The sequence below is a fragment of the Monodon monoceros genome, unplaced genomic scaffold (genome assembly GCF_005190385.1).
Source record: "Monodon monoceros isolate NGI ecotype Baffin Bay Population unplaced genomic scaffold, NGI_Narwhal_1 Super_Scaffold_12, whole genome shotgun sequence".
Taxonomy (NCBI): domain Eukaryota; kingdom Metazoa; phylum Chordata; class Mammalia; order Artiodactyla; family Monodontidae; genus Monodon; species Monodon monoceros.
In genome coordinates, this window is record NW_021703768.1 from 132,759,870 (window position 1) to 132,776,869 (window position 17,000).

Here is a 17,000-nt window from a genome sequence, read left to right on the forward strand (position 1 = left end):
ACTCCCCTACCCTCTGCTTCCCTCAAATTTCAAAATAGACTCTTGAATCTCCCAGCAGAGAGAAGAAGAGTTTGGGGAGTCTCACAAAGTTGTTGTGGTAACCTCTAAGTTTGGCAAGAATGCACAATGATGTAAGGGCGAACCGTCCCCCCCAAAATTCCCCTCTGCAGGTTTAGGGCCAAGTCAGAGGAAGCAGGTTACGTGTCTACATGAGGATGAACTTTCTAACTATTAGTGCTCTTTCAGACGACAGGGACTACTCTTCAGGACTGTTATAAATAAGAAATGCATTTTCAGTTGAGTCAGTGGAGACCAAATCTGGATGTCCATAAGCTTTTAAAAGTTCAGGTCCCAGGGCCTCAGTCCTGGAGATTCCAAGTGTGTAGGTATGGGGAGGCGGTGTGGGGGGGGAGCATGGTAAACTGCTCGTAGTCGTTGTTTTGTTTTGTCTTGTTCTGTGCTTTAGATTCTTCAAGTGATTGTGATCACCAACAGTTTGGGGCACAGGGGTTTAGGGAGTTAGGCCAGATCAGTGGTTCCCAACCAGGGGTGATTTTGTCCCCCAGGGAACATGTGACAATGTCTGGCAGCCAGTTGATAGAGGCCAGGGATGCTGCTAAACATCCTACGATGACAGGGCAGCCCCCATGACAAAGAATTACTGCCCCCCAAACATCTATAGTACTGAGGTTGGGATAACCCTGGGCTAGAGAACCTTTCTAGGTTCTTCTAAAAGGTCTTTTCTAACCCTGAAATTCTAGGATGCAAACAATTAGCATGGCCATCTGTGTATTATTTGTATGTGTAGATGACCCACCTCTGGGATTAAGGGGTGGAAGAGGTTCTAAACTGTGTATATTTTGCTCCATATACAACAAGTGTATGCCCACCACATGAGGTTCCTCTCTCTCTGGCTTTCACTTACGGCCCTTAGTGTGTCTAAGTTAAGCAAACCATAGCAACAGATTTTGCAAAAATCACCAGCACAGATTGACAGGTGGGTAGGAACAGAGCCTTAGACACAAAGTACTCAAACAACAGAGTTAAGACTTTCAGGTTCCTACCAGGACTGAAAAAACTGGTCTCCCCCGTTTGTTAGTACTTATTTCATCAGCAATGGCAAAATTGTCAGTGGGGTGAAGGGTATATTTGGGGGGCTTCCCCTTCTCTCCACTTCCCTCATGCAACCAGCAGCTTCGTGTTCTTTCTCCTTTTGCCCTGCAGCAAAACCAGCACTTGAGAAAGGGCCTACAAAATATATTCCCATTAAGAAAGTGATGAAGCTTCCAAGACAGAAGCTTTGTGCCCTTGTGGGGAACAGAGAAGTGGCTTCTAACGTTTGTTGAATGGAGGCACCACGGACTAGTAGAATGAGCAAAGGTTTTGCTCACGTGCCACATTCAAGGTTCAAATCCCAGGTCTGCCACCTATAATTGTAGGTCGTGAGAGAGTCACTTCAGCTCTGCAGCACTCAGTATCCTCATCAGGAAATTAAAGATAATAACATCTAGACTGCAATGTTGTGGTGAGGGCTGGGCAATATCTGTAATGAGCTCCTAGAGGGCAGAGCTTGTGTCTGTTTGCCTCCGTTTACTGTTTATGTCATCACTAGAATAGTCTTGGAACCACGGGTAGGAGCTCAAGAAACGTCTCTGGAATGAATGAATGAAACGGTAGCCATTATAGCTGAAAGACTGCTCTGTGCCAAGCTGGCCTACAGTATTTCCTCCTTTCACAGGCAAGAAAGTGAAGCTGGATGCATGAGCTTGGTTTCCTGGGATCGCTGATTTTCCATTCTTTCTAACCCTTCCAGGGCAAAGAAGGAGCCTTCATGGTACGAGATTCCAGGACTCCAGGGACATACACTGTGTCTGTTTTCACCAAGGCCATTGTAAGGTATGGTGCTAACTCAGCAAAGTGGGGAGAGACAGTCCTGAGGTGGGTGAGCGATGAGCCACACACAGGAATGTCAGACAGTGCAAGAGTTAGAGGAGGCCCTAGAAATACTGTGTTTCCCTGATCGCTCTGAGAAAAACAAGGCTAGGGAGATTAAGAACATAACTGAAGTCACTTACCTAGAAAGTGACAGAGCTAGGGCCGGATGCCAGGTTGACTTCCCAGTTGGCATCCCTGAGTGCAAAGCTCTAAAGAAATAAATACCTGGTCCTGTATTTGATGCATTTATAATTTAATCCAAAGAATAACAGAAAAGATACTTTTGACTGCAAGCAAGAAAATATGAATTCTAGTTCTGGCTCTGCTAATAAAATCATCCACCATTTATTGAGTCCTTACTACATTCCAGAACCTTACAGATCCTTTCACTGGGGGCTGGTCACCTGGGTACCCTCTGCCTAGCACATAGCAAAATTCCAGACTCCCAGGAGAAAAGCAAGCATTGAGCATAAGCCACATTGTTTATACAAACAATTTAGGTATAGGGAGCCATCCTTATCAGTTAGAGAATGGTGAGAGCCCTCCTGAAATCTAAGTTCTCAGAAGCCAGCCAAGGGCCAGTCTTGCAAGCAGCCCTTTCTAAGGATAGCAGTCAGGGCTGCTATGATAACTCTGCTATACAAAGCCAAATAAGTACGAAGGGGCCAAGATGCTTCCTTAACATATGCTGAAGATTAGTTAAATCCACACAGCAGGGAAGGCAAACATGTAGCACATACAAGACGATTGTCCATTTTGAGGTTTTGGAAGAAACATCACCAATCCATCATGGCACCAATCCTGAGTCCAGATGCAGCCTCAGAGTCCTTCTTAATACAGCACCCAAGGCCAGCCTGTCAAGACTGACACACAAGTTGAAATATATCTGCCATCCATGTGAGAGGGCAAAAAACAAAGCTAATAGGAATCTGCTACCAGTAGACATTTCTGTCTCTAAACATTGCCTTTTAATAATCACTGCATTTATGTTTCATTTGTTTAAGTGAGAACAACCCCTGTATAAAGCACTATCACATCAAAGAAACAAATGACAACCCCAAGCGATATTACGTGGCTGAAAAGTACGTGTTTGATTCCATCCCTCTCCTCGTCAATTATCACCAACACAATGGAGGAGGTGAGTTCTAAGGGACAAGGCCAGAGGGGGACCCTCACAGGGGAACTTGGAGAAAAGTGACAAACACCCAGCTGGATTTCTTCATCTCAGACAAACTGACCATAAATAATAACTATACAAATAGAAAAGGATGCCAAATATTTGATTATATAACATATTCTTCATTAGCAAATTCTGCTGCTGGAATCATGAGATTTCACCACCTGCCCACCTGTGACATTATACCTCTTCTCAGGGAAGATGTAATATCAGTGATTGGGCTTTGGAATTTGTTTTCCAGAATAAAAATAGCTTTTGCATTGGATTATATTTTTTCCTGGTGATTTGACTTGGATGGTTGCTATGGTAAAACTCTAATGACTGCCTTTCACTTTGTAATCAACCCAGGCCTAGTCACTAGACTCCGGTATCCAGTTAGTTCCTGGAGGCAGAAAGCCCCGGTCACGGCAGGGCTGAGATATGGTAAGCAGTGCATTTGGGAATGTTATTCATTTGCACTAACTCACATCCCTAGAGGTCTGGGGTAAATTCTGAATGGACTTCCCCAGACGTAAAATGATCATTAAACAGGTACACTGTATATCTGGAGATGGTGTGCACAAATGAACATTTACAATGTGTGTAAGATTACATCTATACGTATGCACATTTATCTAGGTCAAATCAATGTCTATTGGTTTTAGATGACAGTTCATCAATGAAGTGTTTACTGAGCACTTACTTTGTACAGAGCACTCTGCTAAATGCTATTAGAAAAAAATATTAGGAACCAGTGCTATAGTACTGTGTTCTTGCATATTTTCTAGAACTTCTGTATCATCTAGTTTGTTAGGTATGGGTCCATTGCAAGTGCTGTAAGCTAGCAGCATTCAGAAATGTCTGTCTGCATAGCACTGTGTTAAATTTGTTTGAAAGCTTTTAGGCAGGGCATGCATCTCTAGGGCCATAGGCGCTACTATTCCTTCTTGTCCTGTGGAACTGTTTCACCCACTTGTGATTTTCTGCCTGCATCCCCTGGTCCAAACTGTCCTGGTCGAGGAGAAGGCTGGTGTACCTTTCATTTTATATCTTCTAGATTGGTGGTTCTCAAGCTTCACTGTGCATCAGAGTTACATAGGATGCTTAAGAAAAGTGTTGACTTCCAGCCCCGACCCAACGTTTACCAAAACACAGTCCCAGACAGTGGGGTCCTGGGGTTGCCTTTTCAACAAGTGCCCTAGGTGATTTTGACACAGGGGTTAGAGGGTGATACTTTGAGAAACAGTGTGTGGGCTCTCCATCCCTAACCAGCACCATATCTGCACACATTAGGTGCTCGGTACTGTTTTCTGTTGAGTCTGTGCCTCAAAGAGATAGAAACTGAACTGTTTATGGTACTAGACCAAGCATCAGGAAAGGTTAATGCCCCTCAGCCTCCTTATAAAAATAAGATAATTCTAATGCCTGTGAAATCCGAATGTGCCCATGCTGGATGGAAGCCCAGAGAGTATTTTACGAACCCACTCATTTTTGCCAGTGTGAAAATTGAGACTCGGATCCCTTTTATTCTTTTTTTGAGCATTTATTGAAAGCCTACCTATGTGCGAGACTGTGTGCTGGCTTGCACCTCTGTACCAGTCCTCTTGGAATCCACCACCTTACCCCTAACCCCTGCTAAGGCCTAGCAAGTGCTATGTACATAATGGATGCTCTTGATGGATGAATGAATGAACGAATGACCAGTTCAAATAAAACTTGCTCTATGTGAAAAATGACAATAAAAATTTTTCAATCAGGTATAGGAAATGGTTGGGGCCTTAGAACCCTGTCATTGACTTTCTTTAATATCTCAACTAATGCCATCCTCCTTTCTCTTTCCATGTAATCGTCCCCATGCACATTTTTCATGGCTTTCAATACATATTCTATGTTATTATTTGGGAAAAAAGATACTTTTATCTATCTATAGTTCTAAGTATACAGGCTTATACCATTTGCCATCTTTGAGTTATATTAACAATAGGCTAACATTCTGTATAGGGCTATATAGTCTCCTGGGAGTCCTATACTTCATATCTACTGCTTGCCAACTCTGGAAAACTCTTTCTCTTCCAGGGAAATGGGTGATTGATCCCTCAGAGCTCACTTTTGTGCAGGAGATTGGCAGCGGGCAGTTTGGGTTGGTGCATCTTGGCTACTGGCTCAACAGGGACAAGGTGGCCATCAAAACCATTCAGGAAGGAGCTATGTCAGAAGAGGACTTCGTCGAGGAGGCTGAAGTCATGATGTGAGTGGCCAAGACAAGAGTATGCAGAGATACCTTGGGAAGGATGTTCTGTACTATGCTCTTTGAATACCATTCTGATGCCATCTTGTGCCACCTCCCTGCTCAAGTCCAGCGATGGCTTCCCATGGTATGGAGAATAACTCCAAGCTCCTCACTGTGGTCTAAAAGGCCCACCGTGGTCTGGCCCTGCCCGCTCCCCAATCTCATCTCCTGCCCATCTTTCCTCTGGTTCCATGACATGCCAACCACACTGGCCTTCGTTCATTCTCACGTACACCAGCTGAGTCCCTGCATTCTTCAGGTCTCAGCTCAATGAGACATTTTTGTTTGGGGGAGGGAGTGTATTTTTGGGAGACTAAACTTAGACCATCTCACCCCTTGCCATTTTTCTCCAGGAAACTCTCTCACCCCAAGCTGGTCCAGCTCTATGGAGTGTGCCTGGAGCAAGCCCCCATCTGCCTGGTGTTTGAGTTCATGGAACACGGCTGCCTGTCAGACTACCTGCGCAGCCAGCGGGGGCTCTTTGCTGCCGAGACCCTGCTGGGCATGTGCCTGGACGTGTGTGAGGGCATGGCCTACCTGGAAGAGGCGCGTGTCATCCACAGAGACCTGGTAAGAGGGCGTAGGGCAAAACCCTACAGGTCCAGGGTGAAGGCACATGTCCCACTGAAATTAGAGCTACGGAGACTGGGAATGCATGAATCAATAACAAGGCATAAGCCCTCTTCCTTCCTCTCTCAACTTCTTCCTTCCTCCACCCACTGTGGGATGTCCTCATGGGACTCAGATCTGGGCTCTATTTCCAGCCCCACCTCTGACTTTCACCCTCTGAGTTGGAGTTTACATTCTTTCTAAATAAAGCTAACAGCCTCTCCTTTTTAACCTCTCTGTGCCTCCTTTTCCTCTTGGTAAAATGAAAGAAATTGACAAGCACATGTTTCTCAAAATGTTATCCAAGGATCTACCAGGATCACATTGGGGTGATCCTAGAACCATCCTCAGAATTTCTGGGGGTTGAGGTTTGGGAATATTCATTTTAACATGTCCCCCCATGGGATTTGCAGGCACATTAAAATTTGAGACTCATGGGTCTTTTCTTGGTAAGGGCTCTTCCAATCGAATTAGGGACCATGTACCATCCCTACTGAGGAATAGTTTTAAGAGGATTAGCAACTTCAACACATTCTTATTTTAGTCAAATGGGTGACAGCTTCTTCATATCATCCCTGAGGTTAACATCAGGTTGCACTGGAGTTTACAGTTGGTTACACAACACCATGGATTTTTCTTCTGATTAGGATCCCAGGAATGAAGATGAAAGACCAGATTTACTCATCCTGATAAAGGATTTTAACATACAACTTTCCATCAGGCACTAGTGAAGCTTAACTAGCATTTGTGAAGCTCCTCATTGCTTCTGCACAGCAGCACATGGAAAAGCAAAGGACTGTGATTATAGGAGACTCCTTAATTACTGATTACCCACCAAGTTTTCCTTTCCCTTTCGTTTGCCTGTCTCTGCTCCAGGCTGCCCGGAATTGTCTGGTTGGAGAAAACCAAGTCATCAAGGTGTCCGACTTTGGGATGACAAGGTAATACGGACCTGTGGTGCCGGCAAAGTCTCAGGAATGGGATGCAGGCCACCAGGACACTCAGACGATCTCTCTCCACTCTCTCCCCAGGTTCGTCCTTGATGACCAGTACACCAGTTCCTCAGGCACCAAATTCCCGGTGAAGTGGGCATCCCCGGAAGTCTTCTCTTTCAGTCGCTATAGCAGCAAGTCGGATGTGTGGTCATTTGGTAAGTGTCATTCTGGCCCCACTCCCACATGACCTGGGACTGTGGGCCAACTGTTTTATTTGTCAAATTCAGGCAGCCTTACTTGCCCTGAACACTGAATGGTGAGGGCGTCCCACTGAGAGTCTGTACAAACAGCTCTGAAAGGAATGAAGGGGCCCTCATTATTGCATCTATTCTTGGACATTTTTGAAATAGGGGCAAAAATAAAAGCAAAAACAGGATGCTGGTGATAGCTGCTGTGATATCAAAAGCTGGAGCCAGGAGATTAGCATATGAGCCCTTGAGAGCAAGGATCATGTTTTTTCCAACATTATATTTATTCTCACATTCATTCCCACATTTAACTCTCAATAAAGTATTTTACCCATTCATTCAACAACGATTTATTGAGCATCTACTACATGCTAGGAGCTAATTTAGGTGCTCACAAAGCAGTGGTACATAGGATAGAAAAGGCTCCTATTCTCTTGGAGCCAAGTTGTAAGGGGAGACAGTAACAATCATGCAAACAAGCTAACAAATATGTGTATAAGATAAAGTCAGGTAGCGGTAAGTGCTATGAATAAAACAAAAGAGTAATGGGAAAGAGAGTAACTGGAAGGGAGGGAGGGTCTGTTTTAAATAGCAGGGTCCGGGAAGGCCTCTCTGAGGAGGTGACTGTTGAGCAGAGAGCTGAATGATGAGACGGAGCTGTCTCCATTTGAAGGTCCAGGGAACAGTGTCTCTAACAAAGGAAGCGGCAAGTGCCAAAGCTTGGTGTGTCCAAAGAAAAGAGGTACTGACTTAGTGGGAGAACAGTAGGCAATGAAATCGGCAGGCCATGGTAAGGAATTAGAATTTCTTATAAGTGCAAATGGGCAAGAATGAAAAGACAAAATGAATGATGCCGGTGTGGCAAGAAGTACTAAATATTCTTGCTGGATGTGTCATGTCTTTCTAAGCCATAGTTTTTGCATATTAATGTATACAGAAAACTATACTGGACAACCTCTTTGACTTGGATTGTAAGAAGGATTCTACTTCGGACAGGAATAGTTTGGAGTTTGATGTTGTCATTCTATGTGAAGGGAAAGTTTGCCAAATATATTGACTAGTAGTAGAAACCAGGGAAAAGATGACTAATTAAATCTCTTACGAGGAGAACTAACTAATCTTCTCCAGCATTTTAGAATACCCATTTCCAACAACCAAGTGATTTTTGATTTTGAGTCCTTCTGAATTGTTCCTTAAAGTAGTTACCCTGTTCAACAGGCCTAACTATGACTTTGTTAGTCAAATTTAAGGTACAGAATGAACTTAGAAGAAAACAAACTGCGCTTGAGCAACCTCACATTCTCTTTTCCCCAGCGCATATAACTAGGAAGGGTATGGCTGATATGTGGCCACTCTCTATCGGTACGGCGGGTCATGCTGCACCAAGCCAGGTGTCCCATAAAGAGATGTTTGCAGCCAGGGCCACTTTGTCGCATTCACCTGCTGACTCGGAATGGGGTTTATTCTGCCACAGGTTGTCAGCCTAGGACTTTGCTGCTGCATCTTATAATTAGAGGGTTGAGCTAAAGTCCATCCCTTCCTAGGATATGTCATCTGAAGTGTCTAAAGATGAGATTGACCGATGGAAGCAGAATAGAGGGGTGAGAAAACTGGGGTGGCAAACCTGAGAAACAGAAACCTGGATGGAGGAGAGCTTTTGCCTGCCTCAAGGCCACTGGGCTTTGTCACGCATTTTGAGGTTTTTCCCCTAATTAACTGCACTATTTTTTTTAACATCTTTATTGGCGTATAATTGCTTTACATTGTTGTGTTAGTTGCTGCTGTATAACAAAGTGAATCAGCTATAGGTATACAGATATCCCCATATCCCCTCCCTCTTGCGTCTCCCTCCCACCCTCCCTATCCCACCCCTCTAGGTGGTCACAAAGCATGAGCTGATCTCCCTGTGCTGCGCAGCTGCTTCCCACTAGCTGTTTTACATCTGGTAGTGTTTATATGTCAATGCCATTCTCTCACTTCGTCTCAGCTTCCCCTTCCCCTTCCCCTTCCCCATGACCTCAAGTCCATTCCCTACGTCTGCGTCTTTTTTCCTGTCTTGCCCCTAGGTTCTTCAGAGCCTTTTTTTTTTTTTTTTTAGATTCCATATGTATGAACTGCACTATTTTAAACAAGTCAACTAACCTCTTTGGGCCTTACTCAGTTCCTCAATGCATCACAAGGTTTGCATGAAAGCAATTGTTTTCCAGCCAGCTTTCCCCCATTTTCCAAAGAAATCTCACCAGAAATCCTGGCATCTTGGGGTACTAATTGGTCTTATTTACTGAATTTCCAAAACTCCTGAGGCATTTCTGAGGATCCCTTAGAAATTCTAATCCAGTTGTCTGGGCTAGGGCCCAGGATCTGCCATTGGAACAAATTTCTGAGTTGATTTTTCAAAACTTCAGATGTTTTAGGGATCATACTTTGGAAAACTCTGCCCTCAGGATCTCTGGACTATGCTTTGAAAACCACTGGATTAGGTGATCTGCAAGCTCTGTTCCCACTCTGACAACCTATGAATAGATGAGTACATAATAAAGCTGGGTGTGACATTTCTACTGAGGGCAAAAAAGGAAAAGGGATTAAATCGGAGGTCAAAAATGGACAACCTAAAGATTTTTGCTTGGTTAACACAGTATTTCTTTTAAATCAAATTGAGTTTATATTTTAAAACTCCCAATTTATGACTTATCTTTAAAAAATCAGAAAATGTGGCAATTCAGAGCCCTCATTCCCATGTGCCCTATGCCGGCTGGAGCTAAATCACAGCTGCCCCTTTGGGGACAGAATTTTTGACCTCCAGTTTTTCACAGTCCTCCCTAGTCCCTATTATACAGACCTCATCCACTCCATTCATCTATATCATGTGTAGACATTTGAGTTTACATCGCCTGCAACTTTTAGCAGTAGCATTTGAGTTAGATATAACAAAGCGCTGAGCTTGAACATTCTTCACCACTAGAAAGGTAGGGAAATCGCTCTTTAGAAATAGCACAGGCCTAATAAGCCTCAGGTGGCTTTTGATATTGTACTTTCTGGAGGTAGGGACTTGAATCTTAATGTCAAGGAGTCTGTGATTTCTAGAGGTAAGTTGGTTTGTTCACTATTTAGGAACTTTATCACTAGCTGTTTCGATTCGCCATTTCTCATAGGTGTGCTGATGTGGGAAGTCTTCAGTGAAGGCAAAATCCCGTATGAAAACCGAAGCAACTCAGAAGTGGTGGAAGACATCACCACTGGATTTCGGTTATACAAGCCTCGACTGGCCTCCTCACATATCTACCAAATCATGAATCATTGCTGGAAAGAGGTCAGTAAAGGAAGTGGTTCCCCCCCCCATTATAATCTGCAATTGCAGGGTCTGCCCCCATCCCTGAAGAAAGGAACCCTCTCAGAGGATGAGGCAGTAGGGATGACAAAATAGATTAGCAAGAAAGTGACGTTGAGCATCTATTAACTAAAGGAGTTACTCATCCCTAGAAGAGCTGGCAGGGACCTTAAATGTTATTTGATTTGTAATATAATGTCACAAGCCATCAATATACCATCAGAAAGGAAGAGTGGGGAAGGCCTATGTCAATTTTTTTGAGAAAAAAAGCATCTGTAACATCATAAAACCATTAAATATACATGAAGTTAGTTCTATAAACTGGAAAACAGAAGTTCACTGGTGCTGTGAAACTATTAAAATGACTGAATTAAAATTCATTTTATTCATACAACAATTCAGAATGGGAGCCAATTACTCTGCACCCTCCCAGACATCTCAGTTATCCTTGGGTGGCAGGCTATGCCTTAAGCCACATCAGCATGAATGTTAGATGTCCTTGGGTGAGTTAGCAAATTTTAAATTTCAACCACAGTTGAAAGTTGCTGAATAGAGAATTAACACAAATTCGGATCATGGAAGGGTAACAGGGGGGATTTAAAAAGTTTAGGATACTTGGGTTTTATCTCAGTTTTATCATTTCTTAATCATTAATCATGGGCCATTCTCTGAACCTCCTTTTTCTTACTGTAAGATAATTAAATAATGTTTGCTCTGTAAGTTCATAGAGCTTTTGTCATCAGAAACAAAGAAATAAACCATAAAGACATAAAGAAGGGTACAAAACAAATCTAGTCCACTTCTCAAGGATTAAATACTATAACAATTATGATAGCTGACATTTAGTACTTTTTTCTTTTTTAAATTTTTATTAATTTTTAAAATTTTTGTTTAGAAGTTTTAGGTTTATAGAAAATTTGAGCAAACAGTGCAGAGAGTTCTCCCCTATAAATAACATTTTGCATTAGTGTGGTACATTTGTTACAATTATTCTACCACCACTGATACATTATTATTAACTAAAGTCCATGTTTTACATTAAGGTTCACTGCTTTTTTTGTACAGTTCTCTGAGTTTTGACAAATGTATATCATGTATCTACCATTATAGTATCATACAGAATAGTGTCACGGCCTTTAAATGCACTGTGCTTCACCTATTTATCCCTTCCCCTCTTCTTCCCAAATCCCTGGAAACCATTGATCTTTTTATTGTCCAAGTTCTGCCTTTGCCAGAATGTCACATAGTTGAATCATACAGTATGTAGCCTTTTCAGATTGGCTTCTTCCATTTAGAACTATGCATTTAAGATTCATCCATGTCTTTTCATGGCTTGAAAGCTCACTTCTTTTTATCACTGAATAATATTTCCATTGCATGGATATACCATAGTTTGTTTATCCATTCACCTACTGAAGGACATCTTGGTGGCTTCCAGTTTTGGGCAGTTATGAATAAAGCTGCTATAAACATTTGTGTGCAAGTTTTTAGATGGACATAGATTTGTAGCTCAATTGGGTAAATATCTAGCGGTGTGATTCCTGGATCATATGAAATGAATAGTTTCATAACACTATCATACGAAAATGTTTAGCCTTGTAAGAAACTGCCAGACTGTCTTCCAAAATGGCTACCATTTTCACATTCCCACCAGCAATGAGAGTTCCTGTTGCTCCACATCCTCACCAGCATTTGGCATTGTCAGTGCTTTGATTTTAGCCATCTTAATAAGAATATAGTGGTATCTCATTGTTATTTTAATTTGCAAATTCCTAACATATGATGTTGAGCATCTTTTCATATGTGTATTTTCCATTTGTATACCTTTTTAAATGAGGTAACTGCTTAGATCTTTGCCCATTTTTTAATAGGGTTATTTGTTTTCTTGCTTTTGAGTTTTAAGAGGTCTTTGCATATTTTGGATATAAATCCTTTATCAGATATGTTTTAAAAACATTTTCTCCCAGCCTATGGCTTATCTTTTCTTTCACTTAACAGTGCCTTTTACAGAACAGAAGTCTTTTACAGAGCAGAGGTTGTTAATTTTAACAAAGTTCAACATCAATTTTTTTCTTTTATGAATCGTGCTTTTTGTGTTGTATCTAAAAACTCATTGCCAAACCCAAGGTCACCCAGGTTTTCTCCTATGTTATCTTCTAGAGGTCTTTTAAGTTTTGCATTTTACATTTAGTTCTATGATCCATTTTGAGTTAGTTTTTGTGAAGAGTGTCAGGTCTGTGTCTAGAGTCATTGTATTGCATGTGGATGTCCAATTGCTCTAGAACCGTTTGTTGAAAAGACTACCCTTGCTCCATTGAATTGCCTTTGCTCCTCTGTCAAAGATTTGACTGCATTTGTGTGGGTCTATTTCTGGGATCCCAACTCTATTCCATTGACCTATTTGTCTATTCTTTCACCAATACCATGCTCTCTTGATTACTATAGCTTTATAGTAAGTCTTGAAGTCAGGAAGTATCAGTCCTCCAAACTTGTTCTTCTTCAGTATTGTGTTGGCTATTCTGAATCTTTGGCCTTTCCATATGGAGTTTAGAGTTGGTTTGTCAGTATCTACAAAATAACTTGCTGGGATTCTTGTGATTGTGTTGAATCCATACATCAAGTTGAAAAGAAATGACATCTTAACAATAGCAAGTCTTCCTAACCACGAACATGGAATATTTCTCGATATATTTAGCTCTCCTTTGATTTCTATCTTTAGAATTTTATATTTTTCCTAAAATAGACCCTGTACATATTTTATGAGATTTATACCTAAATATTTTCTTTTTTAGTCTTACTGAGTGCTTATTTTATGTTGCATTTTTATATACAATTTTATTTAATTCTCACAACAATCTTATGAGATTGATAGTATTATTATCCCCATTTTACAGATGACAAAACTGAGGTTCAAAAAGGCTAAGTAACCTGTTCAAAGGTCACACAGCTAATGAGTAGAAAAGCTGTGATTCAAAAGCAGGCCATATGATTCCAAAATACCTGCTGTTAACAACTAAGACATAATGGCCTCAAATACAATATATATAGAAGCATATTTAAAACTCAGCAGAGGGGATTGCTGTTTAACTCTGGTTTGCTTTGGAATTAGCTATGACACACAAGTACAAGGAAATCACAGAGTTCTTTTCTTCCCTCTCTAGAAACCAGAAGACCGGCCACCTTTCTCCAGACTCTTGAGTCAACTGGCTGAAATTGCAGAATCGGGACTTTAAAAGAGACTCAGTGCCAGGCCATGGGCTGCAGATCCTGAGTGGGGCAAGGAGGTCTTCCCACCACAGAGCATTAAAAGCTGCCACCATCCCAGGACTCCTCAGAGGCAACTGGCCTGTGGCGCCAGTCCCTAAGCTGCCACGGAGGCAGCGGCCTGATAGAGGCGGGCACCAGGCCACAGGCAGGAGGCTCAGCCACTGAACTGGGAGCAGGGCCAGAGCAGTCTGTACCCTTCCTCCAGCCTCTTATCTTGTGTGGAGCACAAACCTCAATCGACAGCTTTCAAGCAACATTTCTTGCACTTCTTAGAGAAAGGGAGAGATGGGGCAGGACCCTGGATTATTACCCTTATTGTTATTTTAAACATGGACCTGAAGTTCATGGTCAAGGGATTTTCTATTTGACCTGACAACACAGAATCCCAGGATATGGGGCAAGATGAACAAGGAGCATGACTCTTTTTCAAGGAGAACTAGTGAGTTAATTAAAGTCACAAAGAGTAAGCTCTGCCTCTGTGATGCTGTCAACCACAGCTTCCTGCCTTAGAGGATGATGGAACAGCTGCTCACATTAGAGGCCGGATATTCTGAGAAGCAGCTTTATGAGGTTTTACTCATAGAGTACACTGCCACCTCTCTCCTTGAAGGCAGCATAATGGACTGGGGTGAACAATTCTGATCTCACCGCTGGTGTATTGGGTATCTGGTGTCTGGGCAGAAAGAGGGCATCAGATGGTGGAAACACCTGGTACAGGAAAAGGCCTTAGGTTGTAACCACTTGGATGCTCGTCTTTACTACCAAGCCAAGCAAGTGACTCTGAGTCCCCTTCTATGCCGAATGCTTCCACAGGCATCCTGGGAGGAAATCATGGCTTCCGTAAACACTGACTTACTGAGACCTCCAGGAATCAGTCCCCTCTCTGCATTCTTTTATCCTCATCAACAGAGTGCAGACTTGTGCTGGGGAGTGTGGCCTGGCAGAGAAACTGAAGCTGGTTTAGGCCCTAGAGATTTGCAACTTTAAGGTTGAGACTTCCAAGTCTCCCCAGATTCTAAGAGAGGAGTAAGAGGTCTGTTCTTGTTCAAGCCATCTGGATGGAAACTGAGTCAGGCACCGAGTGGGGGGCTTCCAAGATGCGCAAGGATGCCTACTGTTGATTGAGCACTTGAATATGCAAAATGAATATGTACTGAGCTACAAGCCTTAACTGCAGAATCTCAGTTCACCCTGAGTTCACACCAGTGCAGTGAGATATTATTATTATTCCCATTTTACAGATAATGGAACTTAGGCTTTGAAAAGCTTGGACACCGGCCTGAAGTGACAGAGCTAGGAAGAATACAGCCCACCTCTGTCTGACTGCAATGCACAGTTTCTCTATTTTTATTCAACACTGCCTTCTACTGAGGGTGAAAGGGATTGCTGAGGAGGTAAGTACAGTAGAGGGGAAAGTCCTAGAGAGCCAATAAAGAAGCCAACACAGCACCATCAGCAAGTAAAGCTGCTCCTGCATAGACCAGGGTGGCTGGCGGTATAGCCCTCCAACTTGGAATAGGATCTTTTTTTCCTCATCTGTATCCTCACCTTCATCAGAGTTAATGACGTTGGAGTTACTAAAGGAGTAATTAGCCCTTTGATTCACTCAACCCACCAGAGTCATATTGCATGAGGCAACTTGTAGATGAGCTTCAAAGCAGCTTTAAAAGATTCTCCTGCAGAAGTATAAATACTTCCTTGAATTATCACTTCAGCTTTGAGCCGGCTGCGGTCTTCTTGGACACTTTCTGGGGAAGGGTATTCCTTGATGTAAGAGAGATTTAATTTTCATACAGCATTCAGGGAAAACTCTTTTTGGATGGTGTTGAAATCAGCTCTTCCTAAAAAATCATGTGATATTTTGACCGGCTGAAGATGCAGATGTACAACTTTTAAGTATAATTATTGCGAAACTGGTAGCTTCAAAAAAAAACTATCATTTAGAAGATGATATTTCTCAACTTATCCAAAATCATCCCTGTTTACTTTTTTGGCATTTTGTACATTCTTTTTTGGAACCTTTAATTAGAGATGATTTCGGGAACATCCAGCCTAGAAGGAAAACATCAGAATTGACTGATTTCTGTGGTATGGTTTAGAAAAATTCTCCCTTACATGGTATTATCTTGTTCAAGCTCAGAATCATTGAGGCTTTAACTTAATATGTGTCAGGAGGTTACCTCTCAGTGTCCTGCAAAATAGACTTCTGCCTGTTTGGTTTTTGGCTTTTTTTTTTCCTTCTCACATTTTGAAAACGGTGCCATGTGCTCCCAGGGAATTCCCCTATGCAAAGTTTTAGTTCTAGATGCATTTTATAGATTTTGCATTGTGCCCTTTTGAGACTATGTATTTATATTTGGATAGATTGAATATTTATTAGTGTACAGTGATTGCTAATGTTCACAATTAAAATGTTACAAATATCTCTTATGCTTTGTAAATCACACCAAGTTAAAGGTTGGGTCTAGCAAATAAAGCTGTGCATTTTAGTAAATAGGGTATGTATAGCCTGGGTCCATACTTATCCCAACGTCAGACAACCAAAAGTTTTCCATAAATAATAATGGTTACATAGTTTCACATTCCACAGACAAATAAAGACTATACATTGTTCAACATTGTTTCACCAAGTAAATATCAAATGCTTCCTGTGATCTCTGATATGCTGCACTGAGTGCTGCAGAAACAAAGATGAAAAAGACACAGTCTTTACTTTTAAGAAACTCCAGGTATGGTTGGGAAGGCAGACAAATAAACAAGTAAAATTATAATACAGCAATTAGAGCAACAACAGAAATAAGGTCAAAGTAGAGAAGAGCTGAGAAAAAGTGATGGAACCTATTGGGCAAAGGGCGACATCAGTGGAAACTTCTTAGAAACCTGCTACTGAAAGTGTGGTCCCCGGACCAGCAACAGCAGCATTACTAGCTTGTGAGAAATGCAAATTCTCTCTCCACCCTGAGATCCACTGAATGAGAATCTACATTTTAACAAGATCTACAGGTGATCATCTGCACATTAAAGTTTGGGAAGCACTGTCACAGAAGATATCGTCTCTGACTCAGTTTTGAAGATGAATTATGCTTTTTTTAGGCAAGCCAATGGGCAGAAATACTTTCCAGGTAGAGGGATAGAGGAAACAAAACATGGGGAAGCTATTATCAGTTTACCATTGCTGGGGCAAAGGGTGTGTGTGTGTGTGTGTGTGTGTGTGTGTGTGTGTGTGTGTGTG

General features: G+C 42.0%; 1 protein-coding gene across 3 annotated transcripts in view; it reads left to right on the plus strand.

The window, feature by feature from the left end:
• The window catches only part of ITK (IL2 inducible T cell kinase), a 66,619-nt gene extending 50,208 nt beyond the window's left edge, over positions 1-16,411 (plus strand). The window contains exons 9-17 of one of the 3 annotated variants that reach the window (XM_029217162.1): positions 1,814-1,896; positions 2,940-3,073; positions 3,461-3,535; positions 5,168-5,339; positions 5,735-5,951; positions 6,867-6,931; positions 7,022-7,140; positions 10,326-10,483; positions 13,663-16,411. In XM_029217162.1, the coding sequence (XP_029072995.1) occupies positions 1,814-1,896; positions 2,940-3,073; positions 3,461-3,535; positions 5,168-5,339; positions 5,735-5,951; positions 6,867-6,931; positions 7,022-7,140; positions 10,326-10,483; positions 13,663-13,734 (1,095 nt within the window). In that variant the 3' untranslated portion in view covers positions 13,735-16,411. Of the gene's footprint in view, positions 1-1,813; positions 1,897-2,939; positions 3,074-3,460; positions 3,536-5,167; positions 5,340-5,734; positions 5,952-6,866; positions 6,932-7,021; positions 7,141-7,846; positions 8,037-10,325; positions 10,484-13,662 lie in introns of those variants that run through there. The other 2 variants (XM_029217159.1, XM_029217161.1) reach the window with 2 other exon arrangements.
• Positions 16,412-17,000: the final 589 nt, after the last annotated feature.